The 26173-nt window shown below is 41.5% G+C and overlaps 1 protein-coding gene across 3 annotated transcripts in view; it reads right to left on the bottom strand.

Annotated features, from left to right (window-relative positions):
• The window catches only part of Acaca (acetyl-CoA carboxylase alpha), a 298410-nt gene that overhangs the window by 7084 nt on the left and 265153 nt on the right, over positions 1-26173 (bottom strand). For all 3 annotated transcript variants that reach the window (XM_042690979.1, XM_042690996.1, XM_042690985.1), the window contains 4 exons: positions 17747-17924; positions 16758-16870; positions 4528-4682; positions 3421-3591 (listed from right to left, as the gene is read on the bottom strand). In XM_042690979.1, coding sequence (XP_042546913.1) covers positions 3421-3591; positions 4528-4682; positions 16758-16870; positions 17747-17924 — 617 coding nt within the window. The remainder of the gene's footprint in view (positions 1-3420; positions 3592-4527; positions 4683-16757; positions 16871-17746; positions 17925-26173) is intronic.

The raw sequence follows: 26173 nt of genomic DNA, 5'->3' as shown, positions 1-26173 counted from the left end.
AAATACAAGTTTAAGATATGTCCAAAGGAAGATATGTCCAAAGGAAGCCCAGGAAACAATGTTTTTTGTTGTTTTTTTCTCAGAGGCTGTGGAATATAACACCAAAAGGCCTCATGAGCCCAAATGGCTTGCTGAACCCTCTTGAGAGGTACCCAATCAGTTCCACACTGGCAAGAAGGACCTACCTAGTTCTGCCTTTACCCTTACTCTCTGCTCTTGTAGAAGTTTATAAATTTCCTCATTTTATAAATGAGTTTATAAATTTCCTCATTATAAATGAGGAAATGGAAGCTTAAAAAATATGCCTATTGCCGGGCGCTGGTGGCTCATGCCTGTAATCCTAGCTACTCAGAAGGCTGAGATCTGAGGATTGCGGTTCAATGCCAGCCCGGGCAAGAAAGACTGTGAGACTCCTATCTCCAATAAACCACCAGAAAACTGGAAGTGGCGCTGTAGCTCAAGTGGTAGAGTGCTCGCCTTGAGCTGAAGAGCTGAGGGACAGCGCCCAGGCCCAGAGTTCAAGCCCCACGACCGACCAAAAAAAAAAAAAAAAATATGCTTATGCCACTAAGTACAAAGCTGATATCCCAAAAGTTTATGGAATTCTAAACCCCACATTCTCAGTGTTCCGAGAAGAGTCCTAATCTCAACTTTTACTGTTAAGAGTTTTGGGATAGCAAATCAATTGGCCTATTTGCAAAACCACATACTTCAAATTGTGTGAGCTAGCAATCAACACAGGAAACATGCACATGAAACCAGTGCGTTCTGTGTTCTTACAATCCAATTCAAACGACACTTTTTTTTTTTTTCCCAGGGAGCTGTAGTGCTGCTTTGCTTCTGCCTGCAGTGAAACTATGAACCATAAACTCAACTATTTCCTACAAAAGGACTGTCCCAGTGGACTCAAACAGAATTCTGTAACTCATGGTAACAGATACCGCTAAGGGAAACAAAAGAATTATATTGCTCAGTTATAGAACATCCTACTGCCTCCAATTTTCTGTCCTGGAAATCCCCCCCCCCCTTTTTTTTTCAGCATTAAGATTAAGAAAACAAATTCACTAGGGTCAAAGAACACAAAAGCACAGCTTGCAGATGCCTATCCTGACATGTCTTTCCTTACTAGTAACCACAATGAGGATCAGAGGGTCACTTCTTGGTGTAAAGTCGTAGTCTAGTCTCAGCTCATCTTTGTACTTGAGAGATGGATCTGGGGCTGTTTGAAGAATTAAAAAAATAGGAATAGGTGGTTTTAAGCCATTTCCTAATATCAAGCAGCTTTGGTGTCAGCCCTTTAGAAGCAGCACACGGGCTTCTGAACACTGCAACACTTTCTTCTCTCAAGGGCGCTGAAGATTTTATCACCCACCCCACACTGACTAGGTCCTGCTGAGCCTGCACAATGTGGAAGGAGGTTTCAAAGCCACACACTCTGACTTTACAGGATCTGTCGTCCTTCCTTTCCCTCCTTCTGTCCCCTGGAATGAAAAGCTCATGAGTACGTCCTTTGTAGTCAGAGGCAAGGGAAATAATCTCAGTTCTTGGGTAAAGTTGGTCCCCAGTGTTTGGACAACTCCTTTCTGAACTGTGGGGCTGGGAGGTGTCTTGTACACTTGAGTTCCAGCCAGGAGCCTATGCTCTTGCTGCTCTCTCCTTTGAGGAGAGATAACAATGACCTGTTTCTTCAGACACACTAGTCTCCTGGGAGCAAGATGCTAAGGAGAAAGTGAGGGGCCTAGCTCCTCACTTTACACTTGGAGGGAAGCTATTCCTTCTCCTCATCCTTGAGCCCACTGAGGCTGTGCATGTCTATTAGTAACTAATGTGGTAGGAAGGCGTGTGGGCCACATATACACACACACTCCATTTACCTAGCTGGCCACTCTTAACTAGAGAACAACCTCTTATTTTACACTTGCGTGACTTTCAATGCCAACTTCCACTGGAAGCTGCCAGTAACCACTGACAAAATTGTCTCAGTCAATTATGATACCATGGCCTGACCTTAACCTGAACCAAATGTTGGAGAATGCTGTGTACCCTTGCTGCATATTTGAGATATTTATCCAAAATAGCTTTTCAGTCATAAAGAACTCGGGCAGACTTAACACAAAGGTGAATCTCTGAAGTATCCTACTTTACTAGCTTTAAAACTACTGCTGAATCCTTGGTGCCCCTTTCTGAGAACCATTAGCTGAGACTTCAAGCAACACTTTCCAAGAAGGTTAAAGTGACTCTTCATAGGACAGGACCTTCATGCCACCACCACCAGCCTCCATCAAGACCATCATGTCATTTTCAGAAAGATAGACAAATAAACTTTGAGCCTCTATTACCACTAATTCTGATAAATATATGTATCTGTATATACACACACCCATGTACACACATACATAGAGTGTCAATGCTGCACATACATTCTCTTTCCCTCCTTTCCTCTCCCCTGCCTCCCTCTCCTAGGAGCAAAGACAGGTACTCTTGCTCTGTTATGTCACCCTGTCCTGTCTCATCCCAGCCCAAGAGCAAGTATCTCAATGAGATCACTGCTGCAAGGCTCAAGCACTTTCCATGAGATCACCCTGAGACTATGGCAGGTGCATAGTTTCTTCCTTCAGCCTCTGACTTGAAATCAGATCTTCAGTTGTGGTCCTAGCATCCCCCTCTGTATTACATTATAGTACTATCATGTCCTATTAGGCCTCCTGCTTCTACTCCTTTTGAGTCCATCCTCCACAGCTCCCCAAGTGGTGTTTATAAAATAGAAATCAGAAAATGTTACCCTGCTGCTAACAATACTCCAGTGACTTCCACAGATCTCAAGACCAAGTCCAGAGCCCTTGGCGGCTTACAGAGCCTTGTGCAAATTAGGCCTCTTCCCTTTTATTATTGGCACCCAATCTGAGTCATCTTGAAAGATTTGCAGTTCCTTGGATACATGCTGCTTTTGCTATTATGCCTTGGAACATACTATTTCTTCTGCCTGACACATTCATTCTTTCCCTGCCCCTACAATCCAATCTTTTCTTCACATTTGTTCCCACTTTGTTTTTGTCTCTGCTAAGATACCACTTCCTCCAGAAGTCTCCCTCCTCCTTTCCCAAGTTTGGGTGTCTGAGCTCCATGCTCGGTAACTCTGCTCCTTGCTGAGTTTAGCCCCAGCCACACTGTTGTGCAGGACCAATGACTTTCTCTTTTACTGCCATGTCCCCAAGGCCTAGTGCAGTAGCTGAGTTTGCTAAATGACTGTGTGAGCTGAAAATATGTTCTGCGATGTCGCACATGTTTCTGGGCTATGTATATGAAAAATAGGGCTAAGATTCAGCTTAGATTCTAGGCTCCCCCCACTTGTGCCCCTGGAAGCATGTGGATTCTTAGGTGATAAGCCTCAGGTGGAGGTGAGAAGCAATTACTACCTACCTTCACTGTTCCTTCCACTTCTACAAACCAACGTCTCAACATGGCCTGGATTTGGCCATCAGTCAGCTCGGGGTTGGCATTGTGGATTTTCTTCTTGACTAGATCCTCCAGCAGGAGACGCCTCAGCCGCCAGTAGAAGAAGGTACGAGATGTTTTCCAATCTAGGATGTCCTACAGGCAGATAAGAATAAGCTTAGTCAGATGGGCTTTATGGCTCATGCCTATAATCCTAGCTACTTAGGAGGCTGAGATATGAAGATCATGGTTCAAAGCCAGACTAGGCAGGAACGTCTGAGAGACTCTTCCCTCCAATTAATCACCAAAAAACGAAGTTGCGCTGTGACCAAGTGGTAGAGAGCTAGCCTTGAGCAGAACAGCTCAGGAACAGTGCCCAGGCCCCAAGTTCAAGCCCCCTGACCAACAACCAAAAAAAGAATTAGTCACCCCAGCCCTAATCCTTGCTCAACACTCAGCCTGAGGGAACTACACAGACAAAACTATGCTATGACTCGAGGTGTAGCTTGAGTGATAGTATATAATCCCCTGCATTCAAACCCTAGTCTCTCCCAATTCCTATTTTCTAGGCAAGCCCTTCACAGACTTCAGAGCCAGCCATGAGCTCTCGTCACCTTCAGATGCCCCCCAACTACAACTATTCTGCAGGCCACAGCACTATGGCCAGCCTCAGACTCAGCATACATTCCCTCCAAAATGATTGAGGTTCTAGGGGAAGAAAGCCAGAGTGGAAGGAGGTATCTTTGAGCATATGGCTCAAACAACTTGAATGCAGATCAAAAGTGAATCAGCTACTATTGGAACCTCGACACTGCAGGAATCCACCTGGGCATCTGTCACCAATAAAGGCATGTGTAACTCGGTTTCCCCCTTAGTAAAATGGAGTCTGCTTCCTCAGGAGTCTATGGAAACCTAAATCACAATTGTTTTCAAGATGATAATAGATGTATAAAACAGGAAAAACAACTTTGAAATGGCTTTGTCTATACAAGCTGTCTTCATCGGCCTTAATGGCCCCCTGCTTGTGGGCCTGTGTACATGACAAACTCATGGGTCTTTGACAATTCGGAGGAGAGGCACCATGACACTTACGTTAATAACACCCTTCTCCTGCATCCGGCCTGGTGTGTCGTGCAAGTCAGCAAACTGTACAGCTACCTGATGGTAAATGGGAATTAGAAATTCCTCCCGCTCCTTCATCTTGTTCTCCAGCTCCTTCCGCTCAGCTGAGCTCAGCTCTGGGGTGCCTGCAATTAGATAAAGCTGCCTGTCACACTTGGTGGTGACTAGGAATCTCAGCACAGAAGCAACCATCGTTCTGGTAGGCTTCCCTCTGGGGCCAGTTCTTGGCCGACTTCACATCTCTTTGGTGCATGACAGGACTCTGTGAGCTATCAGTCCTGTCCTTCCCTCGCCATGGGGAGCCCACATGTCCTCTTTTCCTGTGGAGGTCACCGGTAGGAAAGCAGTGATGGCAGCTCTGCCTTCCCAGGTAGGTGAAACACCACCTAGAGGCCTGAACCTCCAATCAGCTCGCTACCTGCCCCCAAGGCAGGGCTGCTATACATCACCCAATTACCAGTGTTAAAGCAGCTGGACTAGTCTAGGTGAGAGATGTGGTGGGAGAGCTACCCCTATGCTGGGCACAAACTTGCAGTTCTGGTTTCTCTATGTCCACATCAGTCATCTGTCAAACTGGTGAGCCCCTGACTGTAATATTGGAAACTTCAGTTCCTCACGGGTTCTAATGTTGGCTTTGGAATCCAATCTAAATTAAAGCTAGATCCAAGTGTCTTGTGTCAGCTCAGTGGATCAGTTCTTGCTCGCCCACCTAGGCTGCAAACAGCTGGGCCAATCACTGCCTAAGGTGACAGAGATCTTCTGGTTCTTGGGCTTAGAGAAAAAGAAGAGTAAAAAAGGCAAAGGTATTCCTGCCCCCGCCATGCGGGCCACAGAGAATGTAAGCATACTATACCTTCACTTAACAGAGAAGAAACTAGAATTCTTATAAGAAGGAGAACCCCTCCCCCAGTCAATTGAGTCCTAGTAGAGGTGTTGCTATATTGTACTTTCCTTCCTAATTGCTTTCAAAATAGAATCTGCAATCAATACTGAAAATTTAACTGCCTGCCTAGTAAGGAAAAATAAGTGTAGCTGAAGGAGCGGTGAGTGACTGTCCCTGGTGTTGGGGACAATCTGATGTGCTTTGTTGCCAAAGCTGACAAATACATGAGCTCAGGTGTTGGGATGCAGAATAGAAAGCTCTATTTCAGTCATGCCTCTCTGAAAACAGGCCTTGCTCTTTATGCTACTATGTATCATAAGCCATAAACAGCCTTGGGCTGCTGAATGAGCCGAGCAGTAAGTAGTATACATAAACGCATGTTAACAGACCAGGGATGTAACTATAGCACCTAGGGTTTCCTTCGCCTTTTTCAGTATGAGACGGAAACTCAAACTCGGCTCCTAACGCTTTGGCTTACTGGCTAATGCTCTAGCAACTGTGCCATGCCTCTGACCCCATGTTTTTCTGTTCCTTTTCAGTGCCATATTGGGGCTTGAACTCATGGCCTAGGCTGGCTTCAATCTACAATCCTCAGATCTTGGCCTCCTGAGTAGCTAGAATTACATATGTGAGCCACTGGCAACTGACTCTAGTTTTGTTATTTTTATTTTTTGGTCAAAGCTAGCCCCAGCAGCAGGAAAGTCTGTGAGACTCTTTTGGTCGTGGGGCTTGAACTCTGGGCCTGGGCACTGACCCTCAGCTCTTTAGCTCAAGGTTAACGCTCTACCACTTGAGCCACAGAGCCACTTCTGGTTTTCTGGTCGTTTGTTGGAGTTAAGAGTCTCATGGAGGGCTGGGAAGGTGGCTCAGTGATAAGAGTGCTTGCCTTGCATGCATGAGGCCCTGGGTTTGATTCCTCAGCACCACATAAGCAGAAAAAACTGAAAGTAGCACTGTGGCTCAAGTGGTAGAGTGCTAGCTTGAGCTGAAGAGCTGAGGGACAGTGCCTAGGCCCAGAGTTCAGGCCCCATGACCGACAAAAAAAAAAAGAAGTGTCTCACAGACTTTCCTGCCTGGGCTAGCTTTGAAGCATGATCCTCAGATCTCAGCCTCCTGAGTAGCTAGGATTACAGGTGTGCACCACTGGCGCCCGGCTTCTAGTTTCATTTTTATAGTTGTTTTTGGATGCCCAAATTCTACCCCTGACTTCTCTCTCTTAAACAATCAGTATTTTCAATATTGGGCCATGGTGTCACTTGTAGTAGTGAGTGGCACCATGACCCCCTCCTATGAGTGGGCCTGCCTAGAAAAACGGGTGGAAGCTGACAGTATCTTTCTAAAATTTTTTTTCAGTTGGTTGGGGGACTTGAACTCAGCACCTGGTGCTGTCCCTGAGCTCTTTTGCTACCACTTTGAGCCACAGTGCTGCTTCTGGTTTTCTGTTGGTAAACTGGAGATAAGAGTCTCACCATTTTTTTGCCCAGGCTGGCTTTGAACTGCAATCCCTAGATCTCAGCCTCCTGAGTAGCTAGGATTATAGGTATGAGTCACCAGCACTTGCCTTAATGGTATCTTTTACAATGATTTTCTTAGAATGTCTGTGACAGTGCAACTAACACTGTTTCGCTTCCATTGAAAATAACTTAGAAGAAATGGTGACTCCAGGGATATGGTATGGAAAATGTGAGATAAGCTTGGAACATGTGACAAAATCTAAAACAGCACCTGAGATGGTGTTACTTTATGTTAGTTGTTAGAAGGATATAGGAGCCAGTTTGAAGGCGTCCCACTGGCCAAATCTAAGACACCAAAGTAAGTGATACTTATTAGAATATTTATGGAATAAAATAAGAATCTGTCTTGATATAAATCCATCTTGATATAAATAATTAAATGGGGGGAAAATGGAAAAGGAATGTTTTCCCCTCCAGCAGAGTAATAATTAAAATGTAGAAGGAATGATGAAATTATAAAATCACCATTTTATAACCATTATAATAATTGATTCTGCCAAGAAGCATCAATAGGTACTAAGACTAGTGGCTTAAAAGTTTTTTGGGGAGTCAAGTGCCAGTGGCTCATGCCTGTAACCATAGCTACTCAGAAAGCTGAGATCTGAGGATCATGGTTAAAAGCCAGCCAGGCATTAAAGTCTGTGAGACTCCTATCTCTGATTAACCACCAGAAAATGGGAAGTGGTGCTGTGGCTCAAAGCAGTCGAGTGCTAGCTTTGAGTGAAAAAGCTCATGGACAGTGCCCAGGCCCTGAGTTCCAGGCCCATGACTGGCAAAAAATTAAAATTAAAAAAAAAAAAAAAAGTTTGGGGGCTGGGAAGGTGGCTCAATGGTAGAGCGCTTGCTTTGCGTGCATGAGGCCCTGGGTTCGATTCCTCAACACCACAAAAGAAAAAAAAAAGCCAGAAGTGGCACTGTGGCTCAAGTGGTAGAGCGCTAGCCTTGAGCTGAAGAGCTGAGGGACAGCGCCCAGGCCCAGAGTTCAGGCCCCACGACCGGACCCTCCCCCCCAAAAAAAAGTTTGTTGGGTAACAGAATTTTCACAAAGTCTCAGAGTATCTTTTAACAAAGTGGCAATTACAAAGGGGAAAATGATGACTTTATAGTAGATGAACCTAGTGAACAAAACCACAAATAAAGAGACCATCACTAGTGATAGGACAGACAGGCATTTTGTGCCTGTGTTAGATGTACTGAGAAGGGCAGAATAGTACTTATACAATATCCTACAAAAAAAAAAAAACACAGATCTGAGTCTAACTACAGGGAAATACAAGACAAACACAAACGATGAACATGCTACAAAACTGATCTGTACTCTACATGAAAGATTAAGAAAGGTTGAAGAATTATTCCAGTTAAAAGGAGACAGAAAATACATATCAGGGCTGGAATGTGGTTCAAGTAGGTAGAGAACAAACCTTGCAAGTACAAGGCAATTTTAATATGACTCATGAATTTGTGTATTGTACCCATGTTTGTAGTTGTGCTTTGATAAATGCGTTGTTGTTATACAAGAGAAAGTCTATGTTCTTAGAAATAGTAAACAGATAAAAGACCATGATGTCTACAGATGACTAATAATTCAAATTAGACATATATGGGTGTGGAGCCGTGAGAGTGCACACACAAATGTGTGTGAGCAAATGATAAAGTGCCTGGGACAAGATGGTAACACTAGATAAACTGAGAAAAAAAAAGCAGACATTTTTTGTATTATTTCATAATTGTTTTGTGAAGTTATATCAAATGCAAAGTTTGCCCAGCTCAAAAGATAGTTTTGCCTGGCTATCTAATACATATAATCAACAATCCATGCTAAATATTGTTAGGGAACTGAGTGCCATTCTAGGTGGTTTAAATTTGTTAAGTCATTCATTTCATCTTCACAAGAACCTTACAGGGATGGTATTTGCAGGTAAGGAAAGTGAGATGCTGAGAATTTATGTAACTTATGAAAAGTTACAAACTAAGAAAGCGACAAGTATCAGGACTCAACTGCATTAGTTTGACCCCTGAAGCTTTTGAACTCCGTCATGCTGTTTCTTCTTGCTTACCGGGGCAGCAGACCAGTGCTTCAGTAACATTATCAATTTTTTTACTTCAGCAAGGCTAAGTGGTGATAGCAGTATGCTACTAATAAAGCTGAAGCTTGGTCTGAGTACCACTGGATAACTAAGATCAGGACAAGCTCTCCAGTAATTCCCACCCACATTATGGGTTGGATACAATGTTCAAGGCAAGTCTAAAATTTTAAGCAGGTAAAATCACAGCCTTGCCAAGGCCTAGGGATGGCAGGTGTGTGGACATGGACAGAAGGAAGGGAGTTCTAGACCCTTTCAACCTTTTCCTCTGGGAAAACAACCAACACTGTGCTTGAATGCACATATATCTCTATGTGGGCCATATAGGAAGACACCATTTACTGAGCATTTACTGTGCATCAGGCACCGCACTCAACCCTTTCAGGATCACGCACCTCATGGGTCGGCATTCACAACTCAGATGTAGAACTGGTCAGCTGTTGATCTCAATGCCAAGCTGAATATCTCAACAGTAACAAGGGTTTTGTAAGATGATTTCGCATATATTATCTGATCCTGAGGCCCAAACCTTAGACAGGTTATTTATTTTACAAATAAGAAAATGAAGGCCCTGCAATACAAAGTGATTTGCCCAACGCCATCCAATTCTCTCTGTCTCTCTCTTTATATATATATATATATATATATATATATATATATATATATATATAAAATGGAATTCTATGCCTCCATCAGAAAGAATGACATCACCACATTTGTTAGGAAATGGAAAGACTTGGAAAAACTTATATTAAGTGAAGTAAGCCAGACCCAAAGAAACATAGGTTTCCTATGGTTTCCTTTATATGCAATAACTAGTATATGTCTGGGACAAGCAGAAAAGGTCAAAAGCTATGTACATATGACCAGATAAGGTGATGTCAAGCGAAATGAATCCCAAGATAGGGACACAAGTGGTTTTTTCTTTCTTGCTATTGTTCCTAACGTATTTATAATATACCATGTGTTTTTTTTTTTTTTTGTATGTTCCTTCCCCACGGTAACCTCTGTTTTCACTGTATTTGATGTCGGTGCCCTACATCTTGTATATACACTTCTCTAACTTGGGGAGGGGAAGGGAAAAAACAAAATGCTTAAATAGAGATCCAGGTTGACCCATTGTAACAATGAGATGTACAAGGCACTATGTTGAAAAATGAACTCTACAGTTTAGACGGGGAGGGGAGGAGGAAAGAGGAGTGTAGTTGTGGAGGTGGGAGGGCAGGGATGGTAGGGGAAAAAAAGGAGGTAAAGTGCTTGATAGGAAATGTACTCATTACCTTGCTCATGTAACTGTAACCCCTCTGTACAGTATTTCTACAACAAAAAAAGTATTAAAAAAAAAAAAAGTCAGATCTGGCTGCTTCTAAAGCCCCTACATGGGATTGAAAGGGGCCAAGCATACAGATGATCTTAACAGCAGCCAAAAAAGGGAGAGCAGCTGGAGAGTTGGTGAAGAGCAAGGCTCAGAACAGGATGTAGAAGAGGCTTCACCAAGTTGGAGAGACAAAGAAGGCTGGCTCCAGGACAGCAGAGATTTTGCCCACCCAATAAAGCTACTCTAGATCTTTAAAAAAACAAATGAAATTAACACCTAGAATGATCTGGCTCTCCTGAGGAAGACCATGGAGCATTCCCTCAAGGGCTGCCTAAAAAAGACAAGACTGACTTTGACAATGCACATCAGATGACCAAGAATTTGTGTGTTTTTAGGGAATAAATAGTTAAATTTTTTTTTATTTTTCTAAAAATAAAATCCTACTCTTAGGCTAGTTAGTTGTACCGTTGTGTTGAACACTGAGGGCCTCTGTCTTCTTGTACAGCAAAGCAGCCAGCCCCGGTAATGATTTAGGGGAGATTAACAAATATGTCAATGTCTATTTTCTGCTTAATTTAAAAGCGGCGTCTATAAAGATTTTTGACTTCTGAACCCTGTTCTCCTGAAAGAAAGAAGGTAAGAATGAGGAGGGGGATAAAGAGTGATTATCCTATCATTGATCGTTTGTCAGGAGCATTTCTTATTCACTGGACTATTGTAAAAAGCTAAGCTCTCGATCAATCCTGTAAGCTCCCTGTACAATTAAATATCTTGGAATGGTTTTCTTTCTTTTCTAGCTAGATTGCAGGGCCTCAGGGTTTTTAGGAAAGCAAGTCAGTGTGTATGCGTGTGAGTGTGTTTAAGAATATGCTACAGAGGAGAAAGTCATTCTTTTCTAGAATCCTATGATAGGCAGAAGCTGAAACGAGTGAAGAGAAGGTGGCTGCTCCCACCCTTTGCTACGGAAACACAAAGTGCCTATGAAATCCTAAAGACAAACTTTATAATTAAAAAAAAGATATATATAATGTAGAGTTAAAACCGAAGAGGCATCACTAGTCTGATCAAATATGAAGTGCTAATATTATTGCTATGTTGCTAGGCTGGTACTGTTTAGGCTGTTTAGGCTGGTACTGTTATTTAATCCTCACATTAACTCCAAATAAAAATCATTACCTTACAGATGAGAAAACTAAGGGACAAAAAGTTAAGTAATCTGCCCAAAGCCAAAGCCAGGAAATGTGTGGCGGGGCATGGTCTATACTTAAGGGAACGGGATCCTTAAACACAACAGTATCACCTGACCCACAAGACCCCCAGCACAGGAGCCAGTCAGGTGTGCCAGACTCAATGCAGAGCCAAATCTCCCCTGGATGGGGTCAAAAGGATGGAAAGGAGCCAGACTTATCCTATACATGAACAGGACACATCTTAGTAAGATTTGGGGGAAATGAGACATTTAAAAGCCTAGAATAAAATTCAAACTGATACACTAAAACTTCTCAGCTCAGCCAAAGGCACTAGGTGAGTTTGCGGAAAGCTCTTTCCTTTTCTGAACTCAATTTCTCACTTACGTAACAATAATCCTAATGTGGCAAAAAAAAAAAAAAAATAACATCAGGTTGTTCTCTGGTGGCTCACACCTGTAATCTCAGCTACTCAGGAGGCTGAGATCTGAGGATCGCAGTTCAAAGCCAGCCCCTGCAGGAAAGTCCTTGAAACTCTTATCTCCAATAAACCACCAGAAAACTGGAAGTGGCTCAAGTGGTAGAGCACTAGCGTTGAGCTGAAGAAGCTAAGGGACAGCACCCCAGGCCCAGAGTTCAAGCCTCACAAACCAGCCAAAAAATAAAAAATAAAAAAATAAAACATACCCACACCTCAACCTTGAGATGGAAATATGATCATAAAAAGGCCTGGAATCCTATTAAGATTCAAAAGTACAAACTTAAATAGCTGTTTAAAACATCTACATAATCACATTTTCTGTGTTGAAAGAAATTTCTCTATAATGATAGTAAGATAAAAACCCTGCAAAACTATTTCTATATCCATAACAGGTATGCCATTTTTTTTAAAACCACAAAAGCATTCCTGAAAAACTGTGTAAATCAGATCCTGTTTTAAATGCCTTAAGGGAGCTATTTAGAAGGAACCCAGCAGTGAATCCTTTGGTAAGGCAAATAATCCTTTTGTAATAGGAATAATTTCTCCCAATGTATCTAGTTTTTTTAAAATCCCATTTTCATATATCTGCTTTTCTTCAAAGGGGGCCATACCTATCTAAATACGACTGCATTTGCATATTGATTTTAACAGCAATCTTCTCAAGGATGTTTAACCCTAAAGTTCCTTGTAATAGTGTTACTGTTCATCATTACGGTAAACCTGTTTCTGGTAAACCTGTTTCTATCTCAGACAAGCAACACTGGCTCTTTTCAGTTGATAATATCATGAAGATGGATATAAGAGATGGAAAACACACGCAGCTCAGATAGTAATCCCTGGATCCCTACACTTAAGAACAATCTTTTTCCTGTCATTCTGGCTGCTCAAGAGAAGACCTGTGAGGAAAGGTATTCATGAAGAATTTAACAGATGTGTATCCTCATCAGTGGCCACAATACTCCATTGTCACCATCACACCCTGGCCAAAAGACATGGTAGGTTCAATTGAGGGCCAGAAGTGGTACTCACCTGGGGCTGCCAAAGCTTGTTTCTTCATAAGGGCACAGCCAAGGAGTTGCCCAGCTGTCTTGGAATGGGCCATTAAGGAGACCAAAGTTTTCCTATGTGACTATTTGCCTAGGTGCTCTTCATATTACAGAGTAACAGTGGGGAACTTATAGTTACTTCACATTTGGGCCAGACGCTTCTGAACATAAGAGGAGGGTAAAGATCCAGAGAAGGACCTGGGGCATAGCACTCCAGAGGTCTAATTAACATGGAAGTCCAGCTCCACTGCCACTTTCTCTGCTCTGATTGTGACAGGCATCAGAGATGATAGTGAGACACCAAAAGGCCTTTGAGGGCTAGGACTCTATTTTCAGAGTAGGAATTTATTTTCCTTAAGGCAACCAAAGTAGTAATCTCCCCTGCAATGGTTTTACCAAACCCTGGTTCTGAGAATCCAGGGCCAAAACAGGTTCAGGAATGCAAGATTCTGGTAAGTGGACCAAAGTCTGCTTTTCATTTTGAGGCGATTCTTTTCTACATCTCAATCAGAACTCAATGTATACACTATTTTCATTCTCTGTTACAGCTGCAGACCAGCAAAGTAATTCACCACCATCTCCAAACTAGATGCATAAAATGACCAAAGGTCATTTGTTAAATATGTGACTATTTTCAATTTCTAGCACCAAAAAATTATGTATGAGTATATATGTATACACACACACATATCTATATATATATACACATAATTTTACATAATTCTGAAAGAGATGAAGCTAGCTGTTCAGAAATCAAATGTGACTCATTATCCTTGGAGAATACATCATAATTTTGAACACAATCAGTTGTGCACTGGCTCATCTTGAGTATCTGTGAATGCTTCCTGGTACTCCGGCTGATTTGGGAAGAGATCAGGAATACAAGATAACATCCACTCCTATAGGCCTTCTAAATCAGATTTTCTCAGTGCAATTGGCTTTAGCTCACAAAGGGGAAAGAATCCTTGTTTAATTTAGATCAGGCTCAGTATTCAGCTGAGATATAATCTTAGGAAATCTTGAGAAAAGTAGAATACAGAGATCAAGAATTCTACTTTGGGCTCTTGTGTACATTTATTTTTATCTTGGAAGATATGTTTAGCCCCATCTACTTTTTGTTTCAACTTCTCAATTTGGAAACATGGTCCTTTTCAACAATTTGTGAAAAAGCACTCTGGTAGTCTTTGTAGGCATTATAAGAAAAGTCAAGAGCCATTGTGGTCTCATAAAGAGCAAGGTTCACACCCAGGTTGATCTGCTGTGTTGTATCATAGATATATCACAATGTGGAAGGTGGAGGATTGCAAATGCCCCAGAGACAGGGTTACTTCTGTTTCCTTTGTACTCCCAAATGTGGAACTGAGCCACAGAAAACTTTCAATGCTGAACATGTCCATCTGCTTTTTCTAATGATTATGACTGTAAAGAAATGATGCCAGTCTCCATGCTTGAGAAATGCATGGCAGATTCTAATTAAATACACATTCATCTGATCCTCACACTAACTGGATGAGAGTGTTATTCCTCTCTTTACTTATGTTTAGAGAAGTTAAACAATTTACCTATAAGTAACATATCCAAGACTCATACATAATTTCCTAATCCACTGCTCATGTTCCCAGGGTTCCCTGGGCCAGAGCCTACTTCACATTTAGCAGACTACTGATTCTTTTTTGAGTGCCATTTTGGTCAAGGTTAAATAAATATGATTTTCTTCAGTGAGGAAAGGAAATTGATAATGAGATGATTTGTAACAAATGATTAAATGCCATCACTTGGGAATCTCCTCCCTCTTCCCTGCATATACTTCTAAAGTTAAAGGTGCGGGTGAAGGTGGAAGCAAAACCACTTTCCATGGAGAGAAGGGAGCTTTGGCCCCACACAACTCTCTTCCCTGAGTCCTCCAACCAATGTGGAGAGGATCCCTCTTTCTACCACCCAGTTACTCTGAAGGGATGATAGCAGCCATTGGGGGGTTAAAAAGAGGCAGTGAACCCCCAGTTAATGAGTAGGAATTCAGCAGGCAGTGTAAGATAAATGGAGCTCTCTCTGCTTCTGCTAGAGTCAGCATGAACTGCGGCCCCGCGGCTTGTTTGTGGCAAATGGAGTGCGCGAAATATCAAAGGGCAGTGATCCAGAAGAAGACCGACTTTGACAAATTTTAAATTGGCCAGAAAGAAAACCAGAAAAAAGGTGGGGGGGAAGGGGGCGGTGGCAAGAAAGAAAAAAAAAGGAAGGAAATTTGGCAATTCTCTTTCTGGCAATTGTGGCACTGCTGCCTTCCTACAGAATTTAGTGGTTAAAAACAGCAGCAATGACCGCTGGATGCTGGGAGCAATTATGAGCCATCTAAGTGAGATGCTTATCAGTGGCTGAAGCTTTTAGAGCTTTCTCTATGTACAGTTCTAAGTAACTTGCTGTTGAGCTGCAGTTGCTTTAATTAAAGCGTATAGGGTTGGTCAAAAGTAATTATCCTGTTTGGAAAAGAGAGAGAAAAAAAACCACCTCAACAATTCTGGGTGGCAATAGATTTTAGAAACAACTTTGCCAATTTCTTTTTGTACGTGTGTATTTCCCATAAAACGATCAGGCTGTGGTAGGCTAGAGTTATTGGTAGCTGCTACCTAATAGCAAACAATGGGACACAAACAGGGTTTATTGTAACCCAAGTCATTATGTTCAACAAGCAACCTAACTTAGAGATCCAAGGGCCTGGAGGTGTCATCTCTACACACATACTCAGTAGTTTTTTTTCCCAGTTCTAGATGGGGAGGATTCTAGATTCCACAAATGGCATTTTATTAATTTAATTACTCTTTGGAACATAAATGAGCTAGTATTTCTCTTTCACTCCCTCCATGTACTGTGTACTTGTGTTTCACTACAATTTTAAGACAAACCCTCTACTCCTTTAGAAAACCAGAACCAAAATCAAATAATCAATAACAGAATTTTAAGCAACTGTCTTTACTAACACAGAAGGGTCTCAATGGGAGACCTGGATAAAAAAAATCAGTGTTGCAAAAGAACCTAAAAGTCATTCAGACTCTGGACTCATCACTGGGCTCCCACAGTTTCATCCTATGTTCAAATTGCAAGCATCTCCCAAAAGCTCTGAAAACAAATGAGCAACACAGTAATAGCTAGAAGCATCTCAGGGCAATGACTGCCACAGCCACTATTTGGAAGCAAGCACACAGCACGCAATCTTTACTTCCATAGCTCAGGATGACCCCAGAACACCGCCTGGGTAGACTCTAGCTTTTCTATAACACAACACTCTTTTCTCAACATTTCTTAGAAACAAGATAGGCTGTCCAGAGAGACAAGCAGAAACAGGACATACTTAAGTCTTGAATATTCTCCGCCTGATTAAGCTGCTTCCCAAAGCAACTTCTACCTAATAATTCTCTACAAGAGTACTCAAAACAAAAAGGGGGGGAGGGCTACTTGCACTATAAGGAAATACCAGAGAAAAAACGACTTTTGCTTTTTTAGGGCCCACTTTCCCTCCTATTACACACACTATTTCATTCTACCAGAGTTCTTACCATAAAGAGGACAGTAAATAAAGATTATCATGAATTTGATCAAATGCTTCAGTGCCTCCTCCCCTGGCCTATGAATGCACTCATTACAAATCAGCTGAATGGCTCATTGATTTGCCAAGAGGACAAGCAGACATACCTAATCGCTCAGCCAAGTGGATGTAGACTGGGTCCACCCGACGCATGGTTTTCACCAGATCCTTTTTTCGGAATTTGATTTCTACAGTCCCTTCTGGCTCCAGAACTGATCCCCTGGATCAGGGAGAAAGAAAACAAAACAGAAATAGAGGCACTTTAAAGGAAAGAAGGCAACAGAATGAGGCCAGTTACAATTTGTGGACCAGGAAATAGCTTCATTATCATTTTGCCCACCCATGGCTCACAGAAATCACCCCAGGGGAGAAAGCAGACACCAGAGAAGTGTCTAAGTGAGGTAGAGAAAGGCCCGGCAAAAAGCAATTAAAATAATTCTCATTACCACACCAGTTGACTTGTATCTCAAAGGGAGAACACAGATTCCACATCTACAGCTAATAAGGGTGACAAGAGTCACATTATGCTTAGGTGCAGTGGCAAGGGAAGCACCACCAGCACTTAGGCCATATTAAGTGAGGGATGAGTGTGGATGGACCCACACCACAGTTGTAAGTTTGCTGGAAGAACCTGGATCAAACACAGAAGGTCAGGCCAAGCTGGAGGTAAGGCATCTGCTCAATGCAATGGAAATGAGTGACGTGAAGGCTTTAGGGTTGCTTCTAGCAAACACTTGAGCTCTAACATCAGAAACCATTCCCTAAAAATTTATTTTTTAATATTAAAAATTACAGTTAATGTCTACTATATACATTTTAAAAGGCTTACATATAAGTTCTCCCAAGTTTCAGTGAGGTTTAGAGGTACCAAGAAGAGAGGACTTCATGCTTAAAAGAATCTGGGATGGAAGACTATATTGAGGAAGCTTAACTCCAGCAGCTTGATTTTCTTCTTTCAGAGAGCCTATTTTCTAACTTTCAGTTCTTTGGGAATAGACAGATTCAAATGTTCCCTTGTTTATTATGTTCTTTAGGAGGAAACCCACAGTTGTTGAATCCCTAGAGGTAGCGAGTAGAAATCTGGAAAGCATATTACCTGCTTTCTCGGTCTGCATACATCTCCATGTGTCGGGGGTTTATGGTAGGGTCAATCACAACCCAGGAGCCACCTCGGAGCTCAGCCTGGGGAGGAATGTAAACCATCACAGGCTGGGAGCACTCTCGTAAGCTGTCTACGATGTAAGCACCAAACTTGAGCACTTGGTCATACATGTCTACAGAGAATGAGACAAATCAGAAATCGTGAAATTCATCTTTTCCAAAGCAGTGATTTCAAACATTGCTTAGGTTATGGGACACAAGGAACGTATTTGTATAGCACACCGTGTTTTTAGTAAGGAGGCTGCTCAGAGCTAGAGGTAGCAGGTCTTAGAGTTCTAGCCACCACAGGTCCTAGGTGGCCACCCCAAAGCCTAATGGGGTTGCTATCTCTACCTGTATTCTACTCCAGAGATCTTCAAAAGCATGAGAGAAAAATGCACTGTCTTCACAAGACACAGTGTGCAAACGGCTGGTTATACATTCATTTTATATCCTCCCTGAATTTCTGTACTAAGGTCTCACCACATTAATTCACACTTGCTCTGCAAACGTTGACTATTTTTCAAGTCAATATGTGATCTTTCCCACTATATTAAGTTTTCTGAAGGAACTATTCTAGCTCTTTCAATTCCTCTCATGATTCTTAGCATGCAAGTTTTTAAAAATGTATAGTTAATGGGGATGGATCCTACAAAAATTTTTATCTTTAAGTTGGGTGTGGTGAGACACAACTGTGATCCAAGAATTTAGGAGGCTGAGTCAGGAGGAGGTGTATCAATTTGACTCTAACTTGGTCTCTGTACAGTGGGAGTTCCATGTCAGCCTGAGCTACATAGCAACACTCTTCAGATTTCCAAAAAAAGAAATCCAAACTGGATCTTTCATTTTTATATACCCATTGCCTTCCCCAAACCTGGAACAGTTAGTGTTCAGTAAGTACTGGCTGAGTGAGTAAATAAACACACACATTTTTGAAAGAATACAGTAAGAACAAATCAATTCTTAGTTATGTTTTTATAGGATATCAATGAGAATATAAACACATGTGTTCATGCACAAGAAGACAGTTTGTTATACACACACACACTAAGAGCAACTCTTTAGACTGCTAAAAAGCACACTGTGTTATCCTCCTCAAGGCCAGATAAGCCTGAAGAAAAGACTCCTGGTCCATGAATAAAGTAAGTCCTTGGAAAGCCAGATCAGTTATTTATTTCCCAACTTTATATGGACTATTTCCCTGAAGTCTAAACATTGCTAAACTTTTAGGTTTATGATTCCAGAAGTTTAATGAGTACTTCACTGGAGCTACAATAAGGCCTTTCTAAACACCAAATAACAGGTTCAACTGAGTTCAAACTTTCCTATCAAAGAGAGGATCTCAATTTGGAATAAATCAATTCTGGAAATCCAAGGCAAAGAAGCATTTTTCAGGAAGTTAAGAGCAAAGTAAATAGAAATTGCTTTCATTGTAGTTACTGGCAAATTAAACTGCCACCTTCTCCAAAGTAAAAATGGCTCTATATTCCAACCATCAGGGAGCACAGTTCACTGCAAGGCACATGCCTTTCTCCACTGTCCCAACTTGGTTTGTCTGTACAGACTTCTAAAACTCCAAGCTGCTCCAGGAAGCACCCCTTACTTTATACAGAACGTGTAATGGTCACATGCTCTGAATGTCTGATGAGACTGAAGACATTTATTCCTTTCAGAAAAAAGCAAGGACCAAAAAAAAAAAAAAAATTTACTGCTAATTGCACAACTGCTGTATGAAGAGCAGGGAATAAAGGACTTTAAGAGCTTTACGCTAATTCTGTGGTTATGAAAATAATTGCTCAGTTCAAATTATTTTAACTAAATTAATTCTTTAGTGGATATTTCAGCCAGTGCTACATAATAAAATAATTGTGTAATTAGCGGTACATTTTTCAGTACTGCCAAGGAGTGGCCCCCGTCGATATCATGAACAATCTGGGGTGTAGATAAAAGGTGAAAATACAATGAGAGCATACAGCACAAAGTCATTCTACTTGAAAAACAGAAAACAAAACTACACGTCAATGAAGAAAGTTTTCTAGCCTCTCAGTTAATGTCTGCTTGTTAAAAATGCATCAAAATCTATTTCTGTACTATCTTTGTAATAAATTCAACTCCCCAAAGGGAAAAACGTTAGTTAAAATATATTTTTCATTTTTGTAAAATGGACTTAGGTTTCTTTTTGGTAATGTGGTTAGCTGGTATTGTGTATGAGGAACAGTGTCTGTGTACATATATTACTTAATTATCAGAATGTCATCTTATTTATATATCCAAGTTGCAAGTAAGTAGATAGAGGCTTAGCTAAATAAGAATAAGTAACTGGGCACTGGAGATGTCCACCTGTAATTCTAGCTACTCAAGAGGTTGAGATCTGGGGACAAAGGTTGGAAGCCAGCCAGAGCCCATGAATCCTTGAGACTCTTAGAGAGCCAGATGTGGGGGTGTGGCTTAAGTGACAGATCACCAACCTTGATGAAAAAGCCAAGGAGAGAATGAGGCCTGGAGACCAAGTTCCATTATTAGCACATATACTCAAAAAAGATTAAGTGCTAGGCACCAGTGGCTCACACCTGTAATCCTACTCAGGAGGCTGAGATCTGAGGATCACAGTTCAAAGCCAGAATGGGCAGGAAAGTCTGTGAGACTATCTCCATAAACCACTCAGAAACCTGGAAGTAGTGCTGTGGCTCAAGTGGTAGAGTGCTAGCTTTGAGCTGAAGGACAGCTCCCAGACCCAGAGTTCAAGCCCCACGACCAACAACAACACCAAAAAAAAGATTAAGTAACAAAGATAACACTCAGGTGGGTTGTGGGTCTTGAACTCTAGGCTTGGACGCTGTCCTTCAGCTTTGTTGTTTTTTTTTTCTTTTTTGGTCATGGGGCTTGAACTCTGAGCCTGGGTGTATCCCTCAGCTCTTCAGCTCAAGGTTAGCACTCTACCACTTGAGCCACAGTGCCCACTTCCGTCTTTTTTTTTTGTTTATGTGGTGCTGAGGAATCGAACCCAGAGCCTCATGCATGCCAGGCAAGCACTCTACCACTGAGCCACCTTCCCAGTCCCTGTCCTTCAGCTCTTTAGCTCAAGGCTAGAACTCTACCAATTGAGTCTCAGTGCCACTTCTGGTTTTCTGATGAGTCTCATGAACTTTCCTGCCTGGGCTGGCTTTGAACCACAATCCTCAGATCTCAGCCTCCTGAGCAGCTAGGATTATAGGCGTGAGCCACTAGTGCCTGGACAAAGATCCCTTTTTAAAAAAAAAATTGAGGGGGGGGGGGTCTTGCTAGGTATCCCAGGTTAGCCTGGGATATTCCTGCTTTTTGACTCCTGATATCTGGGATTACAGGCATATACCACTACACCTGGCTTCAAACTCAGATTGTTTTTTGGCTCTGAAGTCCATCCATATTCCTTAAAATCCATGCCTTATTTTTATTCATCATTCCTATTGCTACTAAAGAGAGCATGAAGCTGGGGGTTATCTACTTTTACTAGATCTAATGCAATGGCTGACGAAAATGAAACCAGAAAAAGAGACTTGCCTAAATGATACAACACTTCTAAAGACTGTACTGATGACACTAGTAATAATGTGAAGATCTTAGTTCTAGATGCCAAAGAAATATCTTTAGGCCCTAAACTGCAAGCTAGAATGGTTTCATTAAAGCTGACATTCTTTTTTTTTTTTTTTTTGCTGGTCGTGGGATCTGAACTCTGGGCCTGGGCGCTGTCCCTCAGCTCTTCAGCTCAAGGCTAGTGCTCTACCACTTGAGCCACAGTGCCACTTCTGGCTTTTTTTCTGTTTATGTGGTGCTGAGGAATCGAACCCAGAGCTTCATGCATGCAAGGTACACACTCTACCATTGAGCCACCTTCCCAGCCCCTACAGCTGACGTTCTTAGAATGTCTTAAACACTAACACACCAGCAATCCAATGATCAAAACACAAAAAAAGCAGGCTATTAAAATATAAACAAATACAAAAACAAATTCTACAATCACCATGCTCAAACTGAATCACAATTACTCCAAACCACCTATTTTGAAGGGCAAGTTGGAATACTTGGCAACAATCTGACATACAACTGTCTGAAATCCCTTCATATTTAAGAGAGAGAAAAAGAGAGAAAATACAACCATAATAGTATATGAGGGAAGAGCCTCAGGAGTTTATGCCAAAGTCAGTCCAGGGAATTTTAATGCTGTGCATATACTGTCAATTCTTAGGCCCAGAGAAATGCAACTGTAAATGGACAATACTCATTGCTTCTTTCTTCACTGGAGAGGCAGAAACTTGATTTCTGAACATTCTGGGTAAAGTACACCTGCATGAATGGTGATCACACACAGCCTCTGAAGCATGTTCTCAGCAACCAGGCATTAACTCTGCTTAGGGCTTTCATTGTTATACAACATGGCTCAATCGTGGCAACCACATGTACCAAATAAGGAAGTAGGGTGCCTGAGAGTGTTTTCCACAGTGCCTCATACTCTTAACACTGGAATAGATTTTATTGGTTTGAGCAAGATGATCTGTTAGAAGCTAAGGTAAACATTAGGCACACACAAACTGCATATATACATTATGTCTCTCATGAGTTCATTATGGCCAGTGGACACTCTATTTTAGCATCCAAGTAATCAGAGACTTTAAAATAGACTTTCGTTTCAGTTAAAGTTTTCAATAAGTGTTTTTTTTTATTGTTATTTATAACCTGTCCCAGGAACAAAATAATAAGTATAACATGAAAAGCCAACTGAGAGTGACCCTGTAGCTCCAGCAGTGAGGCGGCTTAATATCACTGGGATTTGCATCCTATCAAGCTATTCATGCTGAGGCTGGGACCCTGGTGCTAATTTCTAGTAAATTTCACGCTTGATGTCTCCCTGTTGTGGGTCATTGCCGGTTCGTCTAAATAAACTGCTTCCAAATGGCTCTTCCATCTAAATATTCAGCCAGTTTTTATAATTTAATTTTGCATTATGCTGAATAGCCTTCCGGCCAGATAGAGCTCATTGGAAAAAAAGCACCAATACCATCTTGACAAGCTTTTATTTATTTATTTATATTTTTACTGCTCGAATTAGACCTCCTAGGCCGACTAGTAAAGAGTTTTTTTTTTTTCTTCCACTAATGTCAATTTTCAGCATAGCAAGAGCTGTCTCTAATCTTTTCCTACTCATTACACACAATTTTGGAGTCATTTTACCCACAGTGCAGTCGGCTCCTGGCTGTGTGTTTGTGTGCACTGAGGGATGGCATAATTGTTTATTTTCCCTCCCTGCATAATCCCCAGCCAGTATTGAAACCAAAACTGCAAACATCTCCCCAAGGGATGTGGAGAATGACAAGAGGCTCTCAGTTTAGGTCCCTTTACGTGAGATAATATGCAGGAAACATCCTGACCTGTATGTAAATATGAAAGACACCATTCCCCCCTTCTTACTTTCACACAATCTCTGTCTTCTCTAAAGTTTGTCTTATGTTGTATGTAAATGGACAGGAGCACCAAAATTCAAAAGAAAAGCTCACCCAGGCCAACCATGCCATTCTGATGAGATAAAAAAGAACAGGGTGTCACTGTTTAATGAGTACTGAGTTTAAGTTAGGGATGATGAAAAAGTCACACAAAACTGTGACTATATTTAATGCCACTGAATTGTACACTTACACATGGTTAAGATATATTTTACCACAATAAAAAAAATGAACATTTCCTTCTTCCTTTCTTTTCTTGGAGATAAAGTTTCTCCATGTAGTACAGGGTGGCTTTGAACTTGCTATATAGTCCAGGCTGGAAAATAACATTTCTGAGCTATAAAAATTTCTTTTTGGGTTTTATTTATTTATTTATTTTTGTTGGTTGTTGGTTTGTGGGTTGAAATCTGGGCCTGCGCGCTGTCCCTGCGCTCTTCAGCTCAAGGCGAGCACTCTACTGCTTGAGCCACAGCACCACTTACTATAAAAATTTCTTTTCCCAATAACCATGGCCATTTTTCTAAAGGAGGAGAGGACAGAAACATTAATATGTCATTCCAGGGATGTTGTAGTTGATCCTGTTCTGGCTCTCTCTCTTTTTTTCTTGTTGGTCGTAGGGCTTGAACTCAGGGTCTGGGCACAGTCCCTGAGCTTCTTTTGCTCAAGGCTAGCACTCTACCAGTTGAGCTACAGTGCTACTTCCTGTTCTAGCTCTTCTAATCAGGAGTTGGATAGGTCTACAATCTTCTCTCTTATTTGTAACCTGAATTATCTTGGGAATTTTACTTACTTCAAGCCTTAATCCATGGCAAATGAAATATAAGCTAGACTTTAGTGGTCCTATTTATAGTGTTGACTATGTAAGATAATGTAAAGTGGTTAGCATTTCTTAATGAAATTCAATTGTTGTTTTTAAGGTTATAGGCTAGCAATGAACTGGGTCCCAGCCAAACTAAGCAGAGTTGAAGATTTTACTAGAAGTAGCAACTCTGGAACCTTTGAACTCTTCAACTCTAGGAGGTTAGGATAGCCAGGATGACTTCCTCCCCTGGGTGTCAAAAAGTTCTAAGACCAGTAACAAGTAACAGCACAGTTAGAGCTTCATCATTCTGCCCAAGACATTTTTCTTAACTCCTTGAGGCCCTGTCTGTTTGCTGACTTATTTTATTTCTTCTTAGTTTAGTTCCTTGTACATAGGATCTTAGTAAAACTGTGTAAGACTGATTTGTTTAACCCTGTACTGTCAATTTCTCGTGTTATTTCTATTGATTATTTTGGTCAAAAAGGAATTCACTTTCAAGCAAGGTATGTTGGTATATGCCAATTATCCACACATTTGGGAGCCTGAGGCAGGAGGATCTTAAGTTAAAGGCTAATAGCCTGGTCTACCTAGTGAGACTCTTGTCTTTAAAAAAAAACAAAAAACCACCTCAGGAGCTGGGAAGGTGGCTCAGTGATAGAATGCTTGCCTTGCATGCATGAGGCCCTGGGTTCAATTCCTCAGCACCACGTAAGCAGAAAAAGCTGGAAGTGGTACTATGGCTCAAGTGGTAGAACGTTACCCTTGAACTGAAGAGCTGAGGGACAGCACCCAGGCCCAGAGTTCAGGCCCCATGTCTGACCAAAAAAACATACAAACAAACAAATCTCACCTTCATGGTTTAAAAAAGTACATAAACATTAAGCTGAATATATAGTTTACATTTCCCCCAAGAAAAATGCAAGACACAGTAGTGCTCTAGCAAAGGGTAAATTTTCAACCACCCCAACCCTACCATCTCCCCACCCCACTGCAATCAATATGGTCTACATTTTGCTAGGGAGGCCTGGCCATATAGTGCTCTTCTAGCCAGGTAAGAAACATTGGCAAAATTTTTGAATATTTCTCATCACAAATAAAAGGGGTTTCCCCAAGGTTTTCCTCTTCAGAAGGAAGGGGTGATCTTATGCTATTACTACGTTCCCTATTAAGTGTTCATTGCTTTATACTGGATACTATCTAATTACTCGCCATAGCAGCTTCTCCTTTTTTTTTTTTTGGTTGTTCATAGGGCCTTAACTATGGGCCTGGACACTGTCCCTCAGTTCTTCAGCTCAAGGCTAGTGCTCTACCACTTGAGCCACAGTGCCACTTCCAGCTTTTTCTGCTTATGTGGTGCTGAGGAATCGAACCCAGGGCCTCATGAATGTGAAGCAAGCACTCTACCACTGAGCCACCTTCCTAGCCCCTGCTTCTCCTTCCGTTCTATCCTATTACCTTAGAACCCTGAAGTGAATGAGGTTTGCACAATCAACAAAGTCTCAGCCTCCAAGTGCATAGTATCTGTCTTTTGCACAATTGTGGGGTTCTGTCATTGGAGCAAGGGCCCTGCAACTGTAAGAACTGGAATGTGTTTCCTTTGGCTCTCTGTGGACTGTTGACAGGGGACTCTGCTCATGGAGGATTCTTGGTTAATGATGACATGGGCTGCCTAATCACTAAGCCATTCCCATAGCATGGAGTAGAGCTTTTATAATAATGGTCTAATCTGCTAGAGCCACAGGCTCAGGACTGTTGGTGGATAGTAATGAAATATATTACAAATTGCCACAAAGAACAGCCTCTGGTATAGAATCTGTTTCATTTTCTTTAGTTAGTGTTAATATTAGAATCTATCTTCATCATTATAGAATATTAGAGAGTAACGTGAATGAAGGAAATGTCCAGAAAGAGGGACAGAGACAAGTACATCATATTTCCCAGTTCCACCAGAATAACCTAACATCCACCTGTGAAAATTAAAACAACAGTAGTCCACCTAGATAATATTATTCTGTGATACTCTATTAAATTATAAAATATACCATATTTTTCCATTTGAGATGCAACTCAAAAGACATCTCACAGGATAAATAATTCTGGGATG

Source organism: Dipodomys spectabilis, unplaced genomic scaffold (genome assembly GCF_019054845.1).
Source record: "Dipodomys spectabilis isolate Male_0828 unplaced genomic scaffold, ASM1905484v1 ptg000004l, whole genome shotgun sequence".
Taxonomy (NCBI): domain Eukaryota; kingdom Metazoa; phylum Chordata; class Mammalia; order Rodentia; family Heteromyidae; genus Dipodomys; species Dipodomys spectabilis.
Note: the sequence above shows the minus strand (reverse complement) of the source record. Positions and strands in the feature narration are given on the sequence as shown.